The sequence below is a fragment of the Vombatus ursinus genome, unplaced genomic scaffold (assembly GCF_900497805.2).
Source record: "Vombatus ursinus unplaced genomic scaffold, bare-nosed wombat genome assembly UNPS02012147.1, whole genome shotgun sequence".
Classification (NCBI taxonomy): Eukaryota; Metazoa; Chordata; class Mammalia; order Diprotodontia; family Vombatidae; genus Vombatus; species Vombatus ursinus.
Window position 1 is genome coordinate 1,812,855 of NW_020951925.1, and position 27,374 is coordinate 1,840,228.

At 52.0% G+C, this 27,374-nt stretch overlaps 1 protein-coding gene across 1 annotated transcript in view; it reads right to left on the reverse strand.

The window, feature by feature from the left end:
• MCM3AP (minichromosome maintenance complex component 3 associated protein) overlaps positions 1-27,374 on the reverse strand; it is a 36,710-nt gene that overhangs the window by 8,011 nt on the left and 1,325 nt on the right. The window contains exons 2-21 of the mRNA XM_027857416.1: positions 25,576-26,862; positions 25,203-25,426; positions 22,875-22,953; positions 22,454-22,607; positions 20,735-20,931; positions 19,477-19,616; positions 18,070-18,267; positions 17,220-17,488; positions 15,416-15,578; positions 13,807-13,967; positions 12,806-13,047; positions 12,113-12,345; positions 11,207-11,307; positions 10,807-10,938; positions 10,551-10,664; positions 7,229-7,381; positions 5,244-5,441; positions 908-976; positions 692-826; positions 164-317 (exon numbers count right to left, since the gene is read on the reverse strand). Coding sequence (XP_027713217.1) covers positions 164-317; positions 692-826; positions 908-976; positions 5,244-5,441; positions 7,229-7,381; positions 10,551-10,664; positions 10,807-10,938; positions 11,207-11,307; positions 12,113-12,345; positions 12,806-13,047; positions 13,807-13,967; positions 15,416-15,578; positions 17,220-17,488; positions 18,070-18,267; positions 19,477-19,616; positions 20,735-20,931; positions 22,454-22,607; positions 22,875-22,953; positions 25,203-25,426; positions 25,576-26,767 — 4,308 coding nt within the window. The 5' untranslated portion in view covers positions 26,768-26,862. The remainder of the gene's footprint in view (positions 1-163; positions 318-691; positions 827-907; positions 977-5,243; positions 5,442-7,228; positions 7,382-10,550; positions 10,665-10,806; positions 10,939-11,206; positions 11,308-12,112; positions 12,346-12,805; positions 13,048-13,806; positions 13,968-15,415; positions 15,579-17,219; positions 17,489-18,069; positions 18,268-19,476; positions 19,617-20,734; positions 20,932-22,453; positions 22,608-22,874; positions 22,954-25,202; positions 25,427-25,575; positions 26,863-27,374) is intronic.

Below are 27,374 nucleotides of genomic sequence, written 5' to 3' on the forward strand. Positions count from 1 at the left end.
GCCCTCCGAGGGTGGCAAGGCCCAGGGAGGCCTCGATAAACACAGGCCAGACGAGGGAAGGGGTGAACACACAAGGGAGGGTGTCACAGCCCCATCACCTGCTGACCTTCGGTGGGGAGGGAGGGGCAGAGGCCCAGCCACTGCCTGGCCCTCACGCACACACCTTAACGCACACATTGACCCGGACCGTCCAACTGCCTTTGGTGGCACAGGCGTTCAGCAGGGTGAGCGTCTGGATCCCCTCAGAAGCACGACACACGCCATTTTGTAAGCCTTCATAGCCCATGAACTTGACTTTCAGCCAGTTTGCTAGAATCCTACCAAGAGAAAACGAAGGAAACAAACCCCAAAGGTGAGGAGGAGGAGGAGGCCTAGCCACACCTCCATGGACTGACTGCCCAAAGGGAGGCAGGATCCGGCACACGCTTCCCAAGATCCAAACCCTTCCCACTCGGGGTCAAAGTCAGCCAAATCTACGGAAAACCTTCACAGAAGGCTGCGGTCTTCAGAGCAGATGCCCACCCACGGGAAGACCCGAGGCCAAGGGGCATCCGAAAGCCAAGCGGAGCCCAGGCCACAGCTGACGACACGTCAGCTCACGGGACACGCACGCCAGGCGCGTGAGTTCTGGGGATGCTGGGGGCCCTGAGCAGGCGTGGCCAGGTCTCGGGCCCTCGGAGGCGGGGCTCACCTGCTGGAATAGCCAGAGGCAGGCTCTTCACTGTCGGGCAGCACCAACACCAGCTTCCAGAACACCTGCTCCCGCTGCCCAGGGTAATGCTCAGCAATAAGGGCTGGCAGGTCCAGAGGAGTCCACACGGCTTCACTGGGAAGGAGACCCCGGGTCAAGAGTCGATCAAATAGCCCTCTTCTACGGCATAATGAACCCTGAACCCCATGAACAAACCTGAGTAACTGCTGGTAGAAATACTGAACCTTCATCTGGTGGATTGTCTTGGTTCTCATCCATTGTAACCTAAGAAAGAAAGAGAAGCGACAGCCTCAGTGTCCTTGGAGGGGATTCGCCAGACGGGCAGGAGATGTGGCCCTGGCCTGGGCAGCCTCATGGCAGTAAGAGCTCTCGCCCCCGGGGGGGCGGGGGGGGGGGGGGCCCCTGGCCGGCCCCTGGCCGGTCCCTGGATGGCAGTGGCAGCAGGGGAGGAAGAGCTTTCTCATCCAGCACAAAGCCACGCTCGCCTGCCTCTCCAAGAAAGGGAGGAGGAGGAGGAAAAGCAAAAGAGCAGACGAAAGGCCACAGGTCTGTACAAAGGCTAGCCATGTGCGTTCATCCTTGGGGGCTTCTCCCAAACACCAACCACCAGTGACCCGTCAGCTCACTTCCCAGGCCCCTCATGAACACGGCCTGGTCTGCCCGTGCCCTCTCCTCTCTGGAGCCTCCCAAGTTCTCAGGGTGCTCCTTTTCGTGACTGAGGCAGAAAGCTCCATTTACAGAACATCCAGTTTCGTCAGGGAGAGGGCAAATTGGTACGGTGCTCTCACCAGTAAATAAATGTTTACTTTCAAATTATTTGGGTAGGGGAACAAAGAAACCAAATCACTAGAGACGAAGGCAAAAATTAGCCTTCCAAAATCCTCTCCTGTGATTACTCTGCCTCGTTCCCCTCCTCTACCCCACTGGACGATTCAATTCACCTAAACCCAACACGTTCCAGTCTGAGCACTTCTGTGCTGCCCATTTCCAATAAAACCCACAACCCTGATTCTCTGAGTCTGATCAGCCTGGTACTGGGGGAGGGGAAGGGAGGGCCTTCATGTGATGCCTGTGAGATCTGGAGGCTAGTACCATGACCCTGAGTTTCCCCATTTTTCCTTTCTCTTTATGCAAAGACCACTTAGGAAGAGTTTTTTTAAAAGATGAATAAAAGATTAGAGAGATAAATGATTCGACATGTACATATGCGTTCACGCACACGATACGTTAAATATATACACACACACATGTGCAAGTGTGTGCATCACTCTTCTTCTATTCAGAGTGCAATCATCAGTTCAGGGCTGATATACACTCTGGAGACAGTCGAGTTCAACCTCTCCCAGTGCGGAAGAACAACCTGAGGCCTCCACCCCATCGGGCTGAGCTCCAAGCCTCCGGGCTCCTTCCCTCTCCTACCCCAGCAGCATCCTCACCATCCAAGGGAGGGCCCAGATTCTAATGCCCTCCACTTCCCAGGTTCCCCCCCTACCCCGCCCTTGGCAGAGAGAGAGGGTCACTCCCAGGGAGAAGGGCACTGAAGGGTGGACCTGGATGCCCACAGACGGACAGAAACGGAAGAGCCCTCAGACAGTGAAGGTGCCCCCAGACAACTTTTTGCCTTCACGGCTACATCCAAAGAAGTGGAGAATGGCTGGAGGAGACCAAATGTTCCCAGAAGAGCAGCATGGAGGAGGTCACAGATGGACTAAGTCCTAGCATACTTAAGAGGGGCACACTCTGAACAACTGAAAAAATGGCAGAGAGCACAGCAAGGCCAGCAGTGGGGCCTTGATAAGGATGTCTGTGGGCATCAAGGTGGCGTCCTGGATGTGCGGAGGAGGAGAGGCTGAGCACAGCAGCCCCCCACGATCTCAGAGTCACGCAGTCAGCCATAAGGCAGAGACTGTACGACCCCCCCAAATGATTGTTGGAAGACTGAAAAAGGCCTTTAATCCAACGGAAAAAATACAGCCCGCAAGGCTCTCCTCTGACAAGGCACCTTCTGCCCACATGTGGTTAGCGCACACACAAATCACTGATACAAGTAACAAGAGATGTAGCTGTTCAATGAAGTTCTGATCAACAATCACAAGCGAGACACAAAAAACGCTCACTTGTCAGGGACATTTGCCACTGTCATGAAGACTGCCTGGCACACTGTATGATTTGAAAGGGAGGCCTCATAACTGCTACAGACTCCCCATGGCCAGGCATCAGGGCCCCAAACGCTGCAGAGGCTCTGAAATGAGGCCTATCACCACTCAAAAGTATTTAGTCTAACCATCCACATGGTGAAGACCAAGTGGATGAAGAATGCCTGTCGGGTGGGTCCACTTGTATGCATCGTGGACAGGCACTACTGGGGACAGACAACAAGCAGGCCCAAGACTTTAAAAGGAGAAAGAAAAAGGCTTGGATTGTCTTGGAAAACCGGGCAGTGTTTTCCACAACCCTAAACTTCTCCCTAAACCAAATATCCATCACACTGAAATCAATAATCTCTCAGTAATTCAGTCTAGCTACAAATTACAGAATTCTATAACGTGCAAGGAATAAAAACTGCAGGTCACCTAAATCAGCCAGTAAATAAACATTTATCAAGTGGCTACTATGTGCCAGGCATACAGCACTAGGTACTAGAGAAAGAAACAAAGGCAAAATAGAGCCTGCCCTCAAGAAGCTTCTGTTCTTACGCCCAAAGGGCTATCCAACTGTGCATACCCTGCGACCCAGCAACAAGCCTTCCAGGGCTGTATCCCAAAGAGGTCATACAAATGGGAAAAGGATCCACGTGAACAAAAATATTTACAGCAGCTCTTTCTGTGGTAGCCAAGAATTGGAAATTGAGGGGATGCCTATCCATTGGGAAACGGCTGAACAAGTTGTGGTATATAAATGTAACGCAATACTATTGTGCTGTAAGAAATGATGAGCAGGCAGACTTCAGAAAAACCTGGAAAGACTTGTATGGTCTGATGCTGAGTGAAGTGAGCAGAACCAGGAGAATGTTGTACACAGTAACAGCCACGTTGTGCAATGACTAATATTGACAGACTTAACTCTTCTCAGCAATGCAAGGACCTAAGACATCTCCAAAGGCCTCATGATGGAAAATGCTGTCTACCTCCAGAGAAAGAACCATGGAGTTTAAATGCAGACCAAAGCATACTATTTGCTATTTTTTTTCTTCTGTTGTGTTTTGTTTCCTCTTTCTGGTGGTTCCTCCTATTGGTTCTAATTCTTACCTACAACATCACTAATAGGAATATATATGCACAGCCTATATCAGATTGTGCACTGTCCTGTGGAGGGAGGGAGGGAGGGAGGGGGAGAAAAATGTAAAACTCAAACGCTTATGGAAGTGATTGATGATAATTCAAAATAAATTAATTAAAAATTTAAAAAAAAAAAAGAAATGATGAGCAAATAGCCTTCAGAAAAAACCTGGAAAGACTTGTATGGACTGATGCTGAGTGAAATGGGCAGTACGGGGAGAACATTGTACACAGTAACAGCAACACTTAACAATGGTCAACTATGAATGACTCAGCTCTGCTCAGCAGTATAATGATCTAGACAATTCCAAAGGACCCATGATGGAAAATGCTGTCCACATCCAGGAAAAGAACTGATGGAGTCTGAATGCAGATCACAGCATGGCATTTTCTTTTTGTTTTTGTTTTTTCTTTCTCGCAGTTTTTCCCTTTTGTTCTGATTCTTCTTTCACAACATGACTACGGTGGAAATGTGTTTGGTACAATTGTACACGTATAGCCCACATCAGATTGCACGCTGTCTTGGGGAGAGAGGAGGGGAAAGAGGGAGAAAAAATTTGGAACCCAAAATCTTATATAAGTGAATGTTGAAAACTATGTTTACACGTAATTGGAAAAAATAAAATACTGTTAAGTGTGTATGTGTGTGTAGGGGGGGAACTTACGTTCTGCCAGGGAAAACAACACGGACACAATTAAGTGCCTACAAAGCAACACAAAATAAAGCCGCTCAGAAAAGGGTCAGGGAAGGCCTTGAGCGGTGCGGAACGCCTGAGGCAAAGGGTCACAGAAGGTGAGTCCCAAGCACACTGAGCACAAGGAAGACAGCAAAGGAGCCAGGGAAAGACTGCTTGAGAGCTGCATGACCAGAAAAGAGAAGGGAGGAGCGAGGACAGCTGTGCCACCCTGGAGGCTCTGGGCAGACCCGCGGGCCAGAAGGCCCGAGCGCCGCCTGGCGCTACAAGAAGAAGCCTGGGCCCTCTTCTTCCTGATTCTTGGCATTCTAAAATCTGCGAGGGTTCTCACTGTGAATCGCTATCCAGCTCTGCCTACCAAACGCATCAGTGACAGGTCACCCAAACTAACATGCTAAGCACACAAATTGATTTTGTTTGAAAAGTGGGTGGGAGGACGAGGAGAAAACTGCCCTGAGTCCAAAGCCTGGCTGCTCGAAGCTTCGAAGGGCACCAAACCGGGGTCTGCGTGCCGGCAGGGACCCTGCAAGTGAGAAGCTGACTGCCCCCACCTCTTACCTGGTGCAGGAGACTCCCAGCTTTCCTGCGTGCCCCAGATTCAGGACGCCCTTCGCCAGGTTCTCTCTAGCAATCGGACACTCGGCACTGGGGGACAAGGCCTGCAGTCTGTTGCTGAGATCCACACAACAGGGGGCCGCAGGGAACGCTCTCATCTGTCTCTTGAGTTTTTTCCGGGCTGCGACAGCTTCTCTCCACCTTAAAAACAAAAACACCCACGTCTGGTGAGGAAGCTGGCAAGTCTGAAAAAAGAGGCACCAGAGCGCACTGTGACCACCTGACGGCAGCTGAAAAAGTGGGAGCAGCGAGGGCACAGAGGTCTCATTTTGGGGAACAAAGGCAGAACGGACATCCAAAGGAAAACAGTTGGCCGGGCCCGCCCCGTTGACGACGCTTCCTCACGTTCACAGATCAGCTGAAAGAAGGCCAGTTTCCATATCTGTGAGCACAGACCCTCCCAGCCTACTCACTTTGGCTCAGCTGCCACCAGTGCAAACACCCAGTGAGGTACCCAGAAGGAGCTGGCAAAGGATAAAGAGTGAGAGAGAGGCAAAGTGGCGCTGAGGCGATCAGCATCCCCATAACACGGTAACTATCACTAGAAAAACACTCTCTACTGACCCAAAAACCATTCTTATGTCACATGGTTATGTCAACAGATATAGACACTTTCGACAAAGTACAAAACGTGCTATGATAAAATACTAAAAAACATTAGAACAAATGATAGCGTCCGATCATTAAAATGGTGAATAACAAACAACCTGAAACCAAGATCTGGCCTGACCTAAAATGGAGAAATGCTAAAGGCCTTTCCAGTAAGATTAAGGATAAGGCAAGGGTGTCCACTGTCACCACCACCACTTGGTGCAATTCTAGAAATGCCGGCAATGCTGTATCAATAAAATCAGAAAAAGAAACTGAGGGAGTAAACATGGGGAAAGTGAATTATCACTTTTGAAAAAGACAATGGTTTACTTGAAGAGCCATTAAGATTAAAAGCTAATGGAAACAGCTGCTAAGTCCGGTAATATAGAAGGATATAAAATAGGCCCACACAAATCAGCCTTTCTGGATATTACTAACCAAACCCAAGAGGAAGCAGTAGATAAAGAAATTCCTTTCAAAATCATTGCAGACAGAATAAAATACTTGGGAATCTACCTACTAAGAAACACAGAGTGACCACATGAATAAACTACAAAACATTCATCCAGAAATAAAGACAGCTCTCCACAATCAGAGTGCCATCAATTGCTTATGGTTAGGCTGTGCTCATATAATAAAAATAATAATACTACCTAAATTAATTTATACATTCAGTGTCATGCTGAATCAACAAGGAGTTATTTTATAGATCTAGAAAAAAATAACAACAAAACTCATCTGGAAAACTTTCCAAACAAGTAATGAAAACAGTGGGAAAGAAAGGAGTCTAAGCAATAGCAAATCTCAAACTACAGTACAAAGAAGTAATTGTCATTTGGTACTAACTAAAACTAGAAAAGCTAGTCACTGGGGCAAATAGAAACACAAGAAGCAAACCAGTATCATTGCATAATGTTTTCAATAAGCCCAAAGATTCCAACTACTGGGATAAGAACTCAGTATTAGTCAAAAACTGCTAGGAAAACTAGAAAGCAGTCTGACAGAAATAAAGTCCAGACAACATCCCCCAGTATATCCTGGCTCCAAATGGGGGTAGGTACCAGACCAAGACTTTTCATATATATATGTATTTTTAAAGGCAATTGGGGTTAAGTGACTTGCCCAGGGTCACACAGCTAGTGTCAAGTGTTTGGTCTGAGGCCATATTTGAACTCAGGTCCTCCTGACTTCAGGGCCGGTGCTCTATCCACTGCGCCACCTAGCTGCCCCGTCGAGGACCACTGATGAGGCGTGCTACCCACCTCCTGACGGACTGGAGGATAGAAGCAGACAGAAACGCTGAGGAGACGCTCTCTGAGGCAGATGTGCTCACTCACCGTTGCAGGTATTTACAGAAGCACTGAAGTTCCTGCAGGGTCTCTCGGGCAGTCTGGAAAATCTCCTCCGCTAAGAACAAGTCCATGAGACAATCCCAGACGTCTTCAGCACAACGGGCCATGCAGGCCCTCCTCTCCGTCTCCACTGCACTCCTAGAGAAAGACAAGGGCAGGGACGCCTCAAGCCCTCTGAGTTGACACTGGACCAACCCCCCTGTGCAAGGCATCCGCCCTTATGAAGAATCCCACACTGATCTCAGATCTCAGAATGAGAAAACAAACCCAAAAGGCACTTCCACTGGAAGCCACGAGATTTCTATTTTTCATGAGAAATACCATGTTGTGGGAACCCCAGCAAAAAGAACAGTACCATGCCATTCAGTTAGGGGGGTCTCAATCTCCAAGGATCCCAAAGAAAACATTATCTTTGGACAAGAGAAGTGGGAGGGCAGGAATAAGCATTTACAGAGCACCTACTGTGTGCCAGTGCTGGGCTATGCTTTTGACAAAGAGGATCTCACTGGATCCTGCCAACAACCCTGTGAAACAGGTGCTAGCCGAGGCACAGAGAGTAAGTGATTTGCCCAAGGTCACTTAGCTCATAACTGTCTAAGGTCAGATCTGAACTCAAGACTTCCTGACTCCAGGCCCAGCATCCTGGGCACAGCGCCACCAGCAACCTCAACAGCAAAGTGGTTTCTTCTTCAATAATCACCCCAGCATGCGCAAGTTGAAAGAGTCCGCTCAGATCGGGCAGTTCTAGCCGGCCCCAAATTCCCACAGCTAGTTCACGGGGAAGCCAGGACTCCGGTCCACAGGACACTCGAGGTGGGACCTGCCCGGGGGCCACCCGAGGTCCAGTCCAGCATTTGTCCTCCTCCCTTGGAGGGTGAGGCCTCCACCTGGGCCAGGAGCATCCATCCTCGCACACCTCAGCTCTGTAACCGCAGTCCCCGAGCCCCCCGTCCCCATCTTCCATCCCCCCCATTGTGGGGGACAGGCAAGGTGCTGCAGGCCTCGCCTCTGGCCCACCGCCCCCAAAAGCAGCATGCAAGCCAACACCCCTGCCTGCTTTACCCTTGTCTCCTGCACTGCCTACCCTTCCTTCCGTCAGTGCCACAAACACGTGTGGGGCCTGAGCTGTTCCACCCCCGCATGGGCTCACCTGTGCAGGCCGTGGCCTCAGCTTCTCCCTCTGTACAATGTGAGGCTTAATCAGATCATCCCCAAGGACCCCTCCGTTCCCAGATTCTCAGCCTTAGTGGCCTCAGACATTTATTTAGGAAGGGGGGACGACACGAGAGTCCTGTGAGGGTCGGCGCTAAGAAGAGGGCGGGAATTTTGCAAAATCCATGATCTCTCAGCTTCCCAAATTCTGGGCTTTTATCCACCTCTTGTTAGGTCAGAGATAAAGAAAAAACAGACACAGTTCAGCAGCTCCCTACTATCTTACAGAAAAAAATAATACAGTTCGTTCCTCCAATTCAAATGAAAAGCTTTCATTCAAAAGTCTGTTTTTAAATGATGCTGTGATAAAATGCAAATTGTCTAAATAACCATTTGCTGCTGTTGTTGTTTTGCTAGGCAATGGGGTTAAGTGACTTGCCCAGGGTCACACAGCTAGTGAGAGTTATGTGTCTGAGGCTGGATTTGAACTTAGGTCCTCCTGACTCCAGGGCCAGTGCTCTATCCTCTGCACCACCTCGCTACCCTAAATAGCCATTTGTTAGCCATTGATTTCCTATCTAAATCAATTCCAATAACTCGTTCATCCTGTCCAAGTGAGCTCAAGAAAGGTGCTTCCTCTTCTAGGGCTATATCCCAAAGAGATCACACGAATGGGAAAAGGACCCACATGTACAAAAATATTCATAGCAGCTCTTTTTGTGGTGGCAAAGAATTGGAAATTGAGGGGATGCCCATCCATTGGGGAATGGCTGAGCAAGTTGTGGTATATGAATGTGATGGAATACTATCGTGCTATAAGAAATGATGAACAGGCTGTCTTCAGAAAAACCTGGAAAGACTTGTATGGTCTGATGCTGAGTGAAGTGAGCAGAACCAGGAGAACGTTGTACACAATAACAGCCATGTCGTGTGATGACTAATATTGATAAACTTAACCCTTCCTGGCAATACAAGGGTCTGAGACATCTCCAGAGGCCTCCTGATGGAAAATGCCATCCACACCCAAAGAAAGAACCATGGAAGCCGAATTGTTCTTTTTTTTCTCTTCTGTTGAGTTTTGTTTCCTCTTTCTGATGGTTCCTCCTGTTGGTTTTAATTTCTACTTACAACATCACTAACGTGAAAATACGTTTAATATGAATGTAAACGTAGAGCCTATATCAGATTGTGTGCCGTCTTGGGGAGGGTGGTGGGGAGGGAGGGGGAGAAAAATTTTAAACTCAAAAGCATATGGAAGTGATTATTGATAAATCAAAATAAATTAATAAAAAAATTTTAAAAAAAGAAAAGAAAGGTGCTTCCTGCTGGGTAAACAGGCACGAGTCCACCCCGGGCCTCAGTTTCCTCACTCGTAAAGTAAGGAGCATCCCATCTGCATCACCGACTTCCCCGGGAGGGTCACCGTGAGGCCAAAGGAAACCCTCCATGTCAGGGACAACCCTTCTATGAGTGAGCCCCTTCCTCAGCGACGGGAAACAAAGATGTTACTACATGGATGGCTGCCCCTAAATTAAGCAACTGTACCTGGCAAAGGAAAGGCAGGGCAGTGGGTAGAGAAAAGGCCGCTGCGGGGCCACTGCTCCTCTGGCACCCCCACCTCAGGCTGCTGCCAGGCAAGTGGGCACCTGTGGTGGTCAATCTCCTCCCCTGGGAGTTCTCTACCCCAAGGAAAGCATGAGTCTGACCCCTCCCACTCCCAACTCCTGCAACAGAGGACAGCCCAGAATACAGCCACCCCACAGGGTGACTCCCAGCGTAATTATTCCCAAAGACCATCAGACACTGCAGTTGTGTCCTCGCTGCAGTAAGCACATTCCCCCAAGTTTTTCCTCCATTGTATTCCCTCAGGGCTGGTCCCACAGGCCCCAGCTCTCCCATGGCTCAGTTGCAGATCGGGCAGAGATGCCCCTGCACTCTAGAAGGGAACCCCAGAGGCAGAGCTCCAGGGACCACCCGCCTCCCTGGACAAAGGCCGAGTCACCGCAGCGGGCAGAGGCAAAGCAGGCACTGAGCCGAGGGACCCAAACTCCGAGGCCAGCAGAAAAGCCTGGCTTTTGTGGAGATGAGTCAAAACCAAGGATGGCAGCAAACTCCTCCCTCCCACACCGTCAGCCCCGCTGCAGCTCTCACTCACTTCAGCTCCCGTGAGGAGGTTTCCCGCACACACTCGGACACCACGAGATCCAACAGCTCGGCCGCCAGCACCCGGCTCAGCTGGGCCAGCAGGTGTTCTCTCTCGCGTCTCCGTCTACCAGAGGGAGAGGAAAGCACAGAGGGGGATCACTGAAAAACCCGTGTCCGATATGCCCCGAGCCCCCCGGCGTCCAGGACAGGGTCCCCGCCGGTCACAGACCCAGCACCTCAATCCCGTCAGCACGAGACGACGTTACCTTTGCTCTTCAGCTCTTTTCTCTACTTCCTTAATTCTTTCTCTTTCTTTGTTCACTTCTTCAGCAGCGACCTGCCTCAAAACGTCCACTGTTGTTGCGGCCAAGAGTTCCTCCATGGCCACCCTGGAAGCCCTAGACGAAGACAAATGCATCACGCCATCTGGCCCTCTCCAAGCACCACCCAGCCCTGCCCAGAGCCCGGGATGCAGGAGCCGGGATGGGCCTCCCCAGGCTGCCGGCTACAGCCCTCGCCCTCCGAGAGGCAGGAACAGGGGCTGCCAGGGTGCCGTTCTGAGGAAGGCTGGAAGGCCACGGGAGGCAGCTCACAAGAGACGGGGCAGAGGGAGACCCAGAGCCTGCTAGCTCAAGGACAGAAATCTCTGGGAGCCAACAAGCATACCCTAAGGCTGCAGCCGCGTAGGCAGCTCCGGCCTGGCCAATTTCTTTGCAATAGCTTCTGAGGACGTCCTGGACGAGGTCTTCAACGACCCCTACGAGGTCCTAGGATGAAAAAGAAGACACAGGGCCCCACTTCTTTGGCTTCGGCTGCGTGTTCAGCACACGAGTTCGTGGCAGGCCTCTGGGCAGCTCCGTGTTAGAGGCCGTCCCCTTCTGGGACTGGTGGCTCAGCGAGCACGAGAATCTCCTATCGGCTCTCTGCCTTCTCAAAACCAGAGTTCTCCAAGTGGCATTTCAAGGCCCCTTCCCTCCCTCTGCTCCCCTCAGCGTCCCCGTTCTCTGAATCTCTGTCCAGGCTGTCCCCAAGACCCAGAACGCCCAGCCCCCATACTGCCACCTCCTGGAAGCCCATGGCTACAGGAAGCCCTCCGACATCCTCCTGACATTCCCCCACTGGAAAAGCCTTCCCAGCTAAGGCCCCTCCCGCTGACGCCCTGTATCTTGTAGGTACCTAATTACTGACATGCTGTCTCCCCATTAGAATGGAGGCTCCTAGAGCGCAGGGGCTGGGTTTTCTGCCCTGTGCAGTATTCCCACTCAGCAGGCCTCTGTTAAATGATAACTGTGCTAAGACACAAAGAAAGGCCCCAGTGATGCCTGCTCTCGGGGGGCTCACGCTCTATCTGGGAGACAACGCGCAGACACCGGGCACAAACCAGACACGGACAGGATAAACTGGAACAAGAACCTGACCCAGGCCTGCTCACTGACTGACCGACTGTCCTAAAGGCACGGCCTCCAACCTGCCTGAGCATCACCTTCCCATCGGTCCAACCAAGGCCTTGGGCTCCGACACCCCTCCTACCACCTGCCTCGGAGTAAAGGCAACATCGTCCTTCTTCCGTACCGTGTCAGTGTAAGTAGGCCGCGGCTTGGGAGGAGGTGGCTCGGGCTGCCCGAGAGGCTGGAACAGAGATGACGGGGCAGCCAATGCGGCAGGTGCAGGGGCTACAAGGGCCGGCGGCGGCGCGGCGGTCTGGCTCTGCAGCGTCTGAGCAGGGGGGACGAGCAAGGGCTGCGACGGGCCGCGCAACGCCAGCACCTCTGTCCCAGGGCTGGCTTCTTCCACCTTCCCGCTTCCTGAAGGAGTAAAATGACAAGGACACAGCAACATGGAACATCGCCATCCCACACTGAGCACGAGGAAGCATGGAGGCCTGGGGAAGGGGAGAGCAGAGGACTTGGAGCTAGAATCAGGCCGGCTGGATCCCAGCAGAACGCCAAAGAACTGGGGCCATTTCCAACATTCGCCACGAAGGATATCCAAGCACAAAGTCAGGATGCAGCTTTCAAAAGCTTGTCCAGGGAATCTCAAAGGGACTGCACTCCCAGAGGCAGCATGGCACAGGGGAAAGGGCATGGGAGCTGAAGTGAAGACTTGGGTTCGAATCTCAGCTCTGCACCTTACTCCCTGTGTGATGCTGGGCAGGTCCCTGAGCTTCCTAAGCCTCAGTCTCCTCATCCATAAAAAGGGGTGGGACGAGACAGAGGGCCTCTGCAGCAACGGCCCTGTGACCCCACAACGGCCTCTTTCGCTCACCTCCACCATCCACGCTGGGCTTCTGTCCACTTGGAGCAGGCTCAGGGGCTGAGCTCTCCCCCACATATTTGTTCTGCGAGTTGAAGCTGCACACTGGGATGTGACAAGGGATGGGGGGTAGCGACCCCCCATTCACCACTTCTCCCACCGAGACAGTGAGCTTCTCTGTGATGAAAGTGCACTTCTTTGCCTTGTACAAGCCCTCGGGTTCCAAGAATGCAGACCGATTAAGCTCAACACAGCTGCCCCCAAAACAAACAAACAAACAGAAAATCAAAACCACCTGAAAGAAACGTCACCTTCCCAACACAAAGGGGAGAAGGCCGAGCTCCGTCACCCACACCCCAGGGTGCCCATCGTTGCATTCCCTCTGAGCTCGTGAACCCGGAACCTCCTGAGTGCAGGCCAACCCTCTTACAGGAGAGGAAGAGGCACCCTTCGGCTGACCACACGGGGCCCTCCACTCCCAGGCCTTCAACAAAAACCGTGGTCCAGAGAATGTCTAATTTCGACTAGAATAATTGGTCCACCATTTGAAAAGGCGAAGATGACCCGGAAGCACAGTGCTTACACAGGACGGGTCATCCCGGGCCACCTTCCTAGTCTGCGTCGGCTCTCCCACCTGGACCCGGGGTCCGTCCACACAGACCACAACCCGTCTGTGACTTAGCAGGCCGTCTTTAAAAGTAGGCTGGGCCAAAAAAATGCATCTCGTGAAGTCAAGCTGGTAACAAACCTCCATCCTCGGTGAGCTGCTCCTTCAGTGGGTCTGTCCCTGGAGCACCCCAACCCCCAAGCCCACTAGCGAGGCAGCTGAAAAAGCTAGGCCCTCTCTGAGCCACTGCAAGGCATCAGAGGAGGCAGGAGGGAGGGTCGCCAATCAAGGTGGGGGGCCCTGCGGTCACAGGCAGTGGTGGCAGAGGAGGGCTCCTGGCAAAGGTACCACTAACCAAAGGAAGGAGAGGCTCGAGAAAGAGCCAAGAGCTCCTGAGCGTTCTCACCCATCGGACACACTGAGGCCGTAGTAACACAAGAAGTTGGTCGCTTCCTCAGCGTCTCTGAACAGTAACATGGGCACCAGGTTATCCAAGGGAAAGCTGGTGGACCTCTGAGTGCTGACCGTGTAAGCCACGTTGAGAGCCCTCAACGCGTCTTTGCGGATCTACAAGAAAAATGGCGCCCATCAGGGCAAACGTCCGACACCCACAGATGCGCCAGGACCATTCTGAAGCCACGGTCGTCCACTTTGCAGGCTCTGCTGTATTAAAGGGAGGGACTTTCTTCCCCTAGTCGCCAACTCCTCCTGTGCCTCGTCAAATGAAGAAGACAATTTCCTGCAGACCGCGCCAGCCATCTGGCTTGGGGACAAATCCTTCTGGGCCCTTTTTAGTCACTTGAACAAGTCTCACAGAAGGGAGAAATTTGCTCCCTGGACACACAGCATTTTGTGCTGAAGGTCATGAAACATACACTCTCCCTCTTCCTAAACAATCTGTTAATCCCCAAACAGTGACCAAGTGAGTGAGCTTTTTGCTTTGAGAAAGTAGAAAAATCCAGCTGACACCGCCCTTCTCAGACCCCCAAAACCAAGTACTCTCCAACACAACAGACATTTCTCAGGCACCAACTCCTGTAGGGTAGGTGCCAGCGCATTGGTAACTTGGGAAAACATCCAGGAGATGTTTTTAGAGTTAAAAATCTGCCTTCCAGATTCTAAGCCCAAGAAAGGCTGAAGATGAAATTTTAAAAAGAAAATTCTAGTGATTGGTGGTCTGCTGTCATTTCCAACCCCTGCAGAGCCCAACAGACTGAAAACACCAAGTGTCCTGTGAGGGCGTCTGCTGCGCTGGGGAAGGGACTAGCTTCCTGGGACTCTCGTCTCCTGGGCCTGAGATGCTTCTTTTGTCTTCGTGGGTCCCTATGAGGCTGTCGCTGATGGCATTACCACGAATCATGGAATCAGAGCTTCAGAAAAGCCATGACAGATGACTAGCCCAGAACAACAGAAATCTGAATGCTGACTTAAAATCCTAACAGCCAATAAAGACAGCTGACATTTACAGAGCGCCTATTAGGCGCCAGGCCTTAGGCTAAGCACCTCACAATTATTACCTCACGGGATTCTTGCAACAGTCCTGGAAGGTAATTGCTATTATGAGCCCCATTTTACAGATAAGGAAACTGAGGCAAACAGAGGTGAAGCCCAAGGTCACAATAGAGAGGAAGTGTCTGAGGTTGCTTTCCGGCCCAGTGCTCTACCCATTGTACCACCTGGCTGCCTAAAAACCACAAGCTGGCATCATCTTTGCCGTACTATGTTTTTATTTATTTAGTTAAAACTTTCCCAATTACATTTTAATCTGGTTCAGCTGCAGTGAGCTTGACAACTCTGATCTAAGCCAACCCTTCACCTTACAGATGGGGAAACTGAGGCCCAAAGAAAGTGGCTCCCCCAAGGTCTCCTGGCAATGAATGGGAAGGCGGAGGAGACACTCCCCCCACACTCCTGGCCCACAGAGAGCACTTTGATTTTTAGAATTTTTTCTCCCTGCAGACTAAATCAAACCCAGCGACACTCCTCCTCCAGCCCTTCCATCGCAGCTCACCCACCTGATTGAAGTAACAGTGCAGGAGGCAGGCATTCAGGTAGGAGGTGGACCGAACCAGCTTGAAGAACCTGACAAAGTTGTTGCTGTTCAGGGCCGCGAAGGCCTGCACTGCAAATTTCACCTCTGGGGAGTTCCGGACATTGGGCCGGAACTGCTGCACCTCTCTGGGGACGCAACCAGAAAGTGATTCATGAAAGAATGCAGAAGGTGAGAGGGGAAGGAGAGAGAGGATCACCAGGATAAACATACACAAAACTGGGCGTGTGCTGATGAGTCTACACCCGCCACGCAGTCTGTCTGAACCCTCAGAGCGCACAGCAAGCGCACACTGGAAAGGTCTGCTCAGGCCTCGCGATGGCCAGGGACCCAACCGGCTGAGGACAGCAACAGAGGGAGTCATCCTTCCAGCTATTTATTTACGAGGAACTTCAAAACAGGAGTACAGAGTCAGGCGCGTATGTGCTACATACGGTTACACATGAGCAGGAACGAGTGCATCCGTGCTGTCTGCCAAGCACAGCACTGACAGCTGGGCATACGAAGAAGAAAGACAGCCCCCGCTCTCCAGGGAGGAGATAACACAGAGGGAAGGGCCAGAGGGGCCAGAGGCACAGCAGAAGATGAGGCCTCCTCTTTAATGCCCTTTATACCGATAAAATCCGAGCTCTTTCTGAGGGTGGACCCAGGGTGCTGGTGACAGGGACTTTCCTCTCTGGGTCTTCAGTGGCTGTGGCCACATCTCCCCAGGGGCTGCCTCCAGGAGGATGCTGAGCGCACAGGGCTAGAGGGCTGACCATCCCCAAGCCTCAGGCTTGGAGGGGAGGTGGGGCTGGGCCTGGGCCGGCCCGTGCTGCCTCTTCCTCAGCTGCCATCTCCCCCATAGAGTATAAGCTTCAGAGGGCAGGGCCTACTTCATTTTCATCTTTTGATCTCCAGCACCTTGCCCAGGGCCTGGCACATAGTAGGTACTTACCACATGCTCACCGATAAATCAAAAATAACTTTGTATCCAATACAACACAACACAATGCAAATACAATACAAAACAAGGATTTGTACGCACAGATAAACCTCAACCACGTACAAACTGGGGAAAGAAATTTTAGCTCATGGGTATTTTGGGTGAAGATTAATGCAATTTCCCAAAAAAAACCCTTTTTGAACGATTCAAGAAGGGTGGCAAGAAGGGGCCTTGTCAGGCCATTCAAATTCTATCCCACAGCTCATCTTCCCCAGAGGTTTCCCTTGAAGATGTAATGCTCTAGAAGAGCTACTCGAGGAAAAGGACGGACCATCTTCTGAAATACAAACACCAGAGAGCTCTGGACGAGCTCATCTGAACATGGATTTGTTCACGCGTACACACATCACCAGAACCTGAACTTCCTGCTCGGACTCTCCCGTTTCAGATTCCCAGGCCTGAGGTTCCAGGCACATTTTTGCTTTCCTGGTGCTGATGTCATTGAAGCGAAGGTCAGCCATCAGCACGCCACTGTGCTCCCCACATCGCTCCAGGGCGATCACCCCCACCCTGGGCTGAGCTGCCATGCCTGGCCCTGCAGCCACTGTCCTTGCTGTCACCCGAGAGATGCAGATCGATGGTCAGGCTGGCTCCAGAAATCCTGGGCGCCCAGGCCACTTTCCCTCTCTTGGCCTCAGTTTCCAGGGGCTAATAAACTAGATGAGCTCACTATGGGATGCTCCTGGAGGACAGTTCCCAGCCCTGCCCAGCCCCCCCCTTTCATGGTCTCCTGCCCCTCCACCACCCACACCCTGGGTCCATCACCTCCCAATGGAGCACTTGCCTCAGGATGTCTCCCTTGTTGAGATTGAGCAGGACGTTGTAGCCTCGGAATTCTGCTTCGCTTGCACAAAAAACAGCTTTGTTGGCCAGGTCCTGGTACATCTCCTTGAGGCTCTGCAGACACTTGGTCATGTTCTCATTGTTGATCTTGGCGTCAAAGGAGGACATGGGCTCTTCGCACAACGAGTGAGCGCAGTGGATGTGGAATCGGGTGCACTTTTCAATCAGTGACACTGTCAGGGGGTCACAGAGGTGCTGCTGAGTGATGTCCTGCCCAACGAGAACAGAGCCAGACAAAACCAGGCAGTGAGAGCCAGACAAAACCAGGTAGTGAGAGCCGGACAAAACCAGGCAGTGAGAGCCAGACAAAACCAGGCAGTGAGAGCCGAACAAAACTAAGCAGTAAGAGCGTCGTCGTCGAGGGCCAGGGTCATCCTGGCTGTTACAAACTGCCTACTTCTTATGCTCATGTGAATGATGGTCTGACAGACATTCACACTCACACACACACACACACACACACACACACACACACACACACACACACACACACACACACTGCATGATTTTGGGGTGCTTCAGAATGACTCCTGAGACTTGCTTATCGCTTTGAGGGTGGCATATCACCCTTGGAACAACCAGGACAAATGGCCCTCCTGTAGCACTTTCCAAGGTCCTACAGGACTATGCTTCCTGCACATCTGACCTGAAGGGACTGGGGACAAGCCTCCCAGTGCCTGCCACCTAGGGCTCACACTATCAAGCAAACCCACCATAGCTGGGATATGACAGAAACCCTCCCAGGTTTCAGCTACCAGCCTACAATTCTCAAAAAGAGGCCCAGGTCATACCTTTCGTATTCCACGGGTCCTGTTCCACACAAAGTCGTACCAGTCACGCAAGCTCCCTTCCCTCTGGTCCATAATCTGGGTGACAAGGTAGTCCATGGTCATGCTGAGCACCCCCGAGGGACGCAACTCATGGGGCAGGGGCTCTTCCTGGTCAGCCGAGGATCGGCTGTATTCTTTTATCGCTGTCGCATGGTCTACCTAAGAAGAGGGTGAAAAACGCATTCTGTTGGTTAACATTTGTTTTAATTCTGCTTGTCTTACAAGGCCTGTATAACTCAAGATTTTACTAAGGAGTAAAACCCATCACTCCCCTACACAAGGGTTAGGAGTGAACAGGAGACTTTGCCAGTCTGGGAGCTCCCAACAAGGTACAGAGCACGACCCTGCCTCTGCATTTTCACCTCTACGAAGCTCCCCATGCTTCACCTATGCACAAAGGCCAAAGAATTGTCTTCATACGTCAGTCAGCCTAATCAGCTGTCCACTGCTCTCCACTTGCCTTTGTTGAACCCAGGATGACTTAGATATGGGGATATTGAGGAGATTTGACTGGCAGGGTAGCCTTCAATGAGGCCAATCCCATCCAAGCCCTGCCTTCTTAACCACTGGCCCCTGGGTATGTCTTTCCATGACCCAGATCATGCAGCAGTGGCCTCTGCCTAGATTTGGGAGGCCTCCGCCTAGATTTGGGAGGCCTCCAGCTACAGGTCTGTCCAGCCTTCCTGTCACTAGGGGGCCTCTGATGATGGCCACAGGCCACTAAGCATGCTTCCATTGCCGCGAGGCCACCTACAGGTTGGGCTCTCTCACATCCATGACTTGCGGCCATTTGTTTACACCGTCACCAGGAGCATGCCAGGGTTGACAGGACGGGCTCTGGTGGCAGTAAGCAGACAGACACTGAAATGGGCCCAGAACTGAGGAGGAGGAAGCAAGTGGGCTGGATGACACCAGGACACTGGGCAGGTCTTTCAATGACAGCAAATTTCCCAACCTCCTCCCCTCAAAAAATATCTTTGAAAGCCCATATATCCTTCTGGGGAGGCTACACAGAGCTGCCATTAATGGAATTCCAATCTTTCTGGAATCAGAATTTCCCAAAACGTAATATGAAGATGAGAATGAGTGTCCATAGCCCACAGCAGATTCCCAATGGTAAAATGGATGCTTGGGCTGGTATCTCGTGTCGACAAAGAGAGTGGTCATGGACAGTCTGAGTGCTACACAGGGGCCCTCGCAACCAGGGCAGACATGAAGGACAGTCCCATGGGATGTGCAGGCTTTGCAGTAATTACCATACCAATGAGGTCACAGTTCCAATCAAAGCAAAGCACTTGAGCACGTACAGAGCCAACACAAAGAAAAAGCCACCAGGCCAAATCAAGGCAGGTAGCCACGTAACCCTACCTGATCCGTTCCAGGGAGAACTTCGAAAGAACTCAGCTGGTTCCTGGTTTCTCTCATGTACCGCTCTTTCTCGGGACACATGTCTGGACACGTCCCCACAAAGGCTTTCGCTTTATCCAGATCTGTTCTTTTGACACGAGCTAGACACAAGAGAAGGAATCAATAAGCATTTGCCTGGAAGGATGGAGGACAACAAAACTGCCCCTGTCCTTGAAGAGCCCAGACTGGGCACAGACCCCAAGGGGTGGCTGTGACAAAGGAGATGCTGGAAGCCTGGAGGAAGTGGGCCTCAGGTGAGATGAAGAAATGGACCCCTCACTCCAAATCGATGGGGAGAGGCGGGAAGGTGGGATCCCAGCGCGAGATAAAGAGAACCTTGGGAGGCCTCGCCTTCAGTGCCTGGACATCATCAACAGAAAAACCTCTAAAAATGGGACTGCCAAGGACAGCTCCTTGTTATCAAGAGGGGAAGGGAAAAGAAGGGGAGAGGAAGAGTGGAGAAGCACTCATTCAGGGTCCACGGTATGCTAAGCACTTCACAAATCTTTTCTCATTGGATCCTCACAAGGAGGGGCTAATATTATCCCCATTTCACAAGTGAGGAAACAGAAGCAGAGGCTAAATGACTAGACTAGGCCAGAGTCACACAGCCAGGAAATGTCTGAAGCTGAATCTGAAGCCAGGTCATCCTGAGTCCAGGCCCAGTGCTTGGTGAGCTGTACCACCAGCTGAGGTTTTAGCAATGTCTCATTAATGCACAGAAAGTGACGACTGGATGAGACCTACAAGTCTTGTTTATGGTGCTCTATCTGTCCAAGGGTGGGCTATGCTTGTATAAAACCCCAATCGGTTCTCTTCAGGGTACACCTCATGACCACTGGTTTCTGCTTCTCTTTCGGTATGGGCACGACACTCCAGATCCATTTAGGACGCTTCAGTCAAAGGCAGCGAGCCAATGCCTACTGACCAGGCCATCAACCAATTCAGGAAGCACATCCTAGTGCCCAGCGGCTGGTGGCCAGACGTACCAGGACAAAAGTGAATCAAACATCCCTCGCCCTCAAGGAGCTTAGCTTCTATCACTTATACCAACATGGGCAGCCCCCAGGAAAACCGCAAAGCAATCAAAGAGTCATCAGGCCTGGCTCACTGCAGTTGAAAGATGCGACAGGAACCGCCACTCTGGTAGGCCCCAACAAAGCCAAGCACGGCGGGCCGGCGGACGATGCAGAGCAGGGGACGCCAGCCCAAAGCTCACCTTGCCTCATGATCTTATCCCTCTGGTCAAGGAGGCGGTACTTGTCCTCTGACGTCTCAGCCACCGTCCCCATCAAAGTGCTGAGGGTGGTCGCCGACAGGCTCAGGTTGTCTGAGCTCGGGACCTCAGGCCCAGAATCAAAGGGCTCCCCTTCAAACTGCAGAGACTTGGAAAGGCTCGATTTCTTAACTGGCGAACTACAAAAAAAGAACACCATGCTTGGCAGAGTCCCCATGCTGACTCAGACTTCCCTGGCCTGCTCTCCATGAAGAATCATGACTTCCAAACACCAGTGGCTTTGCGATCTCGCACCCTCCCCATGCTTGCCTGCCTGGCCTCCCTGTGTAGCTCCTGCCCACAGTTAACCACCCAGGGGCGTTCCTTTAGCCCTGATCTTGTGTGAATGCCTGAGGCACAAGGGCCGGCCCCTCCTTAGCGCTTCTTCTCTCCTTCTGTGTTTTGCTTAGTTTCTTGAGATGACGCCCTTTCGTCACCCACCCACAAAATCCTACTGGGAGGCCTCTACGGGCCCGGAAGTGGCCCTGGCTTCTGGAAGGCTCCATCCCAGCGAAGCCCAAGTCTGTCTGCAGCCCAACCCAGCCCAGCCAAGAGCTGAGGCCCCCCCAGCCAGGTAACAGAAGGAACCGCTCAGGCCCTCACTGCTTTTCTTTGATTCGCTTCTACTCAGGCTTAGGACGTGACTACAACCTTTGGGGCTGTTCTAACTGGAGGTGGGGTTTAGGGCTACAATTTCACCATCATTGGGAAGTCCAAGCATACGAACTCCCTCCAACCTGAATGAGATGATAACAGTAGAGTGAGCAGAGCAAGGAGAACAGATTTACAAAATGGTGACACCAGAAAAGCCACTCAGAAATCCTTAAGAACTATCCCAACCAAAGGGCCAAGCCGACATGCCCGCCCCTCCTCCTGACCAAGCTGGGGGCAGACAGAGACATGTATGTTGTAGATAAGACCAAGGGAGAATGTGTTTGCTTAACTCTGCATATTTGTTGGAAGGGCGTGATTTGTCTTTTTACTGCTACAGTGGAATGGTGGGAGAGTGCCACAGAAATGTGCGCTATTCTTATTATCACATTTGAGAGTCATGAAAACCCCATGAACAAAGCCCTGGAAATATTAGAGCCCCCACTCTTAAAGGAGGCTTCCTGAGCCCTAAAAGCTTCCAGAACTTAACCAGCCAATAGCCCCCTCTTAGAACCCAGGAAAGCTGAGGCCCAAGTGTCCGGCCCAAGCTCTTTCCATCACAGCCAGCTGCCTCAGGGACCACCAAGGGAAAGCATTAACAAAATCCCCATCTTTGTTCTTAGCACTAAAATCCAATGTGAAAAAACCATCCATTCACTTTTATTTCATGGGTCATAAAACATATGTGCCATTCATAAGGTCAACTCAAATCAGATCCTTGATTCAGAAGTTCTGAAGCATAAACGGACAAAAAAAGCTTTTACAAAGAAGTTTTATAATGTGTAGCTCAAGACTACAGACAAGTAACCATTGATTCCTGACTGTCTACATGGGGTCCCAGCAGCCAAGTCAATGAGCATATGTTAAGCACCTACTGGGTACTGTGCAACGGCACTAGAGACGAGACAAAAATGAGCCCTCATTTTAAGGGGAGGAAACGCCACATGTGCAGACAAGTTCATCCATGAGTGCTCCCTGGCTTTGCTCGTGGGCATCGGCCATCAGGCCTACCTCTTACTCAGAAGGCTGCCGCTACTGCCAGCTGCAGCTCTCAGGGGGGGCTTGCGTAGCGGGGAATGCTGAAAAGGTGGGTCTTCGCAGCTCTGATTGGCCTCCCCCTCACCCGATTGTTTCTCCTTCGGTGAAAAGTCCTTCTTGCTGGGACCTGAGGAGAAGAAACGTTAAGTCAGGAGTTTCTAAGACCAGGGGGCTCCCCAGCAACCAGACACTATCATCTGGAACAAAGCCACACCTGGGTGATGAGGACAGAACCTGCAGGTTACAGAAGATGCCACAGGTGGGCACTGCTGGGCACTGAAGGAGCCACCCTCTGGGTCACCCCAATCTGTTACCAGCCACAAACAGCAGGTGCCACAGAGCAACCACCCACCACCGGCATTCTATCCAGAAGAAAAGCTCAGAATCAACTCACTTGTTTTTTTCTTGTGCCAAAAGATGAGCACGTCTTTATGCAAGCCTTTCCCTTTCTTCCGAGCCAGGGCTGCAGACGCCTGAAAACAAATTCTAGAACCAATGAGGAGGAAGTGGCAACACCAAAGGGAGGGATGATAACAAGCCCAGAGGAAACACTCAGGGACAAAACGACCCGATCTGAAGCTGTTCGTGCTGCTGAGAACGAGCTGCCGGCCTCAAGAAGGAAAGGGGATCAAAGCAAAGAGGAGAGGACCCACTTGTACACACATACTGACAGCAGCTCTTTCTGTGGTGGCCAAGACTTGGAAATTGAGAGGATGCCCATCAGGCGAGGAATGGCTGAACAAGGTGTGGTACATGAATGTAATGGAATAGTATTGTGCTATAAGAAATGATGAACAGGCAGACTTCAGAAAAACCTGGACAGACTTGTAGGGTCTGTGAGCTTAGTGAAGTGAGCAGAACCAAGAGAACGTTGTACACAGTAAGAGCCACGTTGTGTGATGATTATCTTTGATAGACTTAGCCCTTCTCAGCAACACAGGAATCGAAGACATCTCCAAAAACCTCATGATAGAAAATGATATCCACATCCAGAAAAAGAACTATGGAGTCTGAATGCAAACCCAAGTGTACTCTTTTTTACTTTCTTTTTCTTTTCTTTTTTTTGGGGGGGGAGAGGGGGCTCTGTGTTTTCTTTTGCAACATGACTAATATGGAACTATGTTTTGCATGACTCCACATGTGCAATCTAAAGCAAATTGCTTGCCTTCTCAAGGAGGGAGGAGGGGATGGAAGGGAGGCAAAGAATTTGGAACTCAAAACTTTAAAACGTGAATGTTAAAAAAATGTTTTAACTACTTGGGAAATATTTAATGAAATAAATGAAGAGAAGGAAGGAAGAAAAGGGATGCTAGGAGAGGCCACACAAGGAGTCAGAGCAATTCCGTTACGATGCTTCCTTCTCATGATGTCAGGGACCCACCCAGACGACATCAGCAGAGATATAGAACTTGGGGGCTGGGGAGAGCAAGCGAGCCAAGAAAGTTCCAAAGGATCAGCTCACTACGGACGGCCAGAGGAATGTTTTGGCCATGGCAATTTTTTTTTTTTGGGGGGGTAAGGGCAATTGGGGTTAAGTGACTTGCCCAGAGTCACACAGCTAATGAGTGCTATGTGTCTGAAGCTGGATTTGAACTCAGGTCCTCCTGACTCCAGGGCCAGTGCTCTATCCACTGAGCCACCTAGCTGCCCCCTACCATGGCAATTCTTGAAAACCGCCTGTCATGTTACAGATGGGTGCAATCTGCCTTGGTGAATAGACTACTTACATCAATGAAATCCCCTTGGTCCTCGACGAGCACAAAGCCCCTGACCCTTAGCCCTTGGGCGCTCCTAGCACTCTGAAGGAGAGCTTGCTGACCAGGGCTGCCATCATGGCAACGTCTGATTATTCCTGAGGGATGCCATATCCCCCTGAGGTGGTGCTTGGTGAAAACAAACAGAGAGCTCAGGGAACAGTTTGGGAGAAGCACCCAATGGTGAAGCGCCAGGCTAGAACCACCCACGGACGCGGTCTGGCAGCGGCTGCAGCCCAAACCGAAATCACCACACATGCTGATGCTCAGCATGAAGGGGGCAAAAGGGAGCAGGAGCAGAAACACACAGGGAATGGGTTTTCCACTCGAGACTTTGGGCACACGGTCGAGAATCAGAGGCCTTGTCCCACCGCTACAAACCTGGCTCCTTCTGCTAAGCCCCTAAACTGTCCTTTTCATGCAAAGTTCTGCCTGAGCTAGTCTGGTCATAGCTCTCACAAGACCGCACTCGTGACCCAGACAGGAATGGGAGGGTACACAGGGAGCACAAGTGGGCAGGATACGAGGAGGTGGAGCCAGCAACATGGGCCTCCTGCCTGTGGCCACCTCCAGCGTGCCCCAGGCCTGGAACGCTGGCCCTCCTCCACTCCACTGATGAGCAACTCTTCTCAAATGCCAGGGCCTTCTCTCTGTCAATTAACTAATCATTTCCTGGCCGTCCTGCAAAGAGTATTTGTTTGCTCATTGGCTCCCTCGTTAGATTGTAAGCTCCTTGAGGGCAGGGCCTGGCACGTGGCAGGTGCTTAGTAAATGTCCTCATTGCACATGAGAAGGGGTACAAAAGCAGGGAAAAGGCAGAGGGCCGGTCACCAGACAAGAGCAAGAGATCCCCGAGTATGGCCAGAGTGCTGCACTCATGTGCCCCAGGTGGGCAAAGGTGGGGAGGAGGGCCTCTAGGAAGATGAGCCCCACCAAGGGAACCCCAGACCCTCCAGCAGAGCGCTCACGTGGTCAGAGAAGTGCACAATGGCCAGCTTCCGGTTGCGCCGGGGGTAGACGCGCTGCACCTTCCCAAATCGTCCGAAGTGTTTCTCCAGGACCACCCTGTCATTGAGGTAGTTGGGGATGTTCTTGCACTGAATGGCGGTGAGTTCGCTCTGCGACAAGCTGCTGGAGCTGTCCACGCTCTCCTTCTTCCCCCAGCGGGAAGGGGGAGCCCTGCTCAGAGACCCTGCGAGGGAAGCCACCGGAAGGGAGGGGGGTCAGCGGGGACAGAGAAGGAGCCCGCGCAGGACAGTCCCCCAGGGAAGACCCGCAGGGCCCGGAGAGCGGCCGCCCTTGGGGTCTGCCCCGGCTGCCGTGGCTGTGGCTAGCACGTACCTGCCTGGCCGTCTTTGCCGTCCACTTCCTCCTCTTTCAGCCGGGGGGCCAACTGCGCAGATGGGACCGCTACCGTGGCAGCGGCATGCTCCATCTCGCTGGATTCCAAACCACTCGCTTCCTTTTTCGCTTCCTTGCTTCCCAGGCGGCCACTTTCTTTGTTGCTTCTCAGCACGTCCTGCAGCGTCCGGCCAAACAGGCCGCCACCACGCTGGCGAGCCAGGCGGGGAGGGCGCTTCTCTGGAGGATGATCTCCCCGTGACAGGAGCTCCACGTCATCGGGGGCGTCGTAGTCTCGTCTCCTGGGGGACCGGTCGTGGTCTTCTTTCCTTTTCAGCCCTTTCACGTGCCCAGCTGGCGACCCGCCCTGGCTGCCAGCATCATCCCGTCCCGGTTTGCCCACTGCTTTGCTGGTGGAAAAGGGCTCCCCCACAGACCCCAGAGACGCGAAGCTCGGGAAGCTGCTCCCGCAGCTCCCAAACACTGGCTTGGGCCCCCACTTTTCCTCCTCCACGTTCTGGCTTGATGGAGCAGAGGCAAAGGTTGAGGGGGGGGGGTTGCCAGCCGATTTGGAGAAGGTAAAGCTTGGGCTGGTGCCTGAGCTGCTCGACCCCTGGGAAACCGCGAAGGGGGCCGGCGCCTCAGGCGCACTGCTAACTGGGCGGGAGAACGTGAAAGAGCCCGGAGCAAGCTGGCTCTGTGTCTTCTCCCGCTCCGCCTCAGTACCAAAGATTGGTCTGAATATTGCACTTTCGGGAGTCTTAAAGCTGAACTCAGATCGCCCCAAACTACCACCAGGCGCTTCTCCGCTACTAAGCCCAAAGCTAGTGGTGCCAGAGAAAGCTCCGAGACTGCTAGGCGGCTTGAAGCTAAATCCCGGCTTGCTAGAAGGTCCAGCAGCTGCTGGGAGGGCAGGAGCCTGGCCCGGGGCCTGGGCAGAGGACAGCCTGATACTGGAGGCAGGTGGGAATCCTACCGTAGGTCCTGAAGAAGCCCGAGCCACCCCAGAAGGCTGGGAAAAGCCAGAGGACTGTGCAAACCCCGTGTTCTGTCCTGAGCCCACATTGCTCTGTCCAAAAAGCGAGGGCTGACCAAATCGAAACGGTGGCTGAACTGGAAATGTTCCCAGTGAGCCGGGAGGGCTGGAAAACAGATTTGATTGCTGCCCCCCAAAAGGATTGTTGGGGTTCATCTTCCAAACCAATTATCAAAAAGCAAAAGAGATTAAGAGAGCTACAAAAGCAGCTGCTGATTTAAGCTCCTCTTCATCCTGGCCATCCCCGGCAGCTGAAAGACAGAGTGAGATGACACTGTGATAGCTCTTGGAGGCTCACAAAGGGCTGGACAGGCGTTATCTCATCTGACCCTAGGAAGGGAGCGCATTACCCTCGTTTTACAATGGGGAAAAAAGGGCAGGCCCTGAGGTAAGTGACTTGCCCAAGGTCACACAGTCTGAGGCAGGGCTTACAATCAGGTCTTCCTGCCTCTTAGGTCAGCGCTCTATCCCCCATGCCAGTTGGTGCTCTGCTGTTCAATACTGACAAATAAGAAATGATATGAACTTAAAATTCTAGGCAGGAATTAACTCAGAGCCAGAGGCACCCTTACTGTTTAAAAAACAAGAAAGGGGACGGCAGGCAGGCCTAGTAATTTAGCGGCACAATCCCCCACAGCAAAAGACTCTTAACAACCTCTGCATTTAATCACAACGAGGCTTCGAGGCGTGAGAGAATGAAAAATGGAGCGGGATAGAGCCAGGGTTGAGACTGCAGCCCCAGCTCCTGCTCCTCCCTGAAATG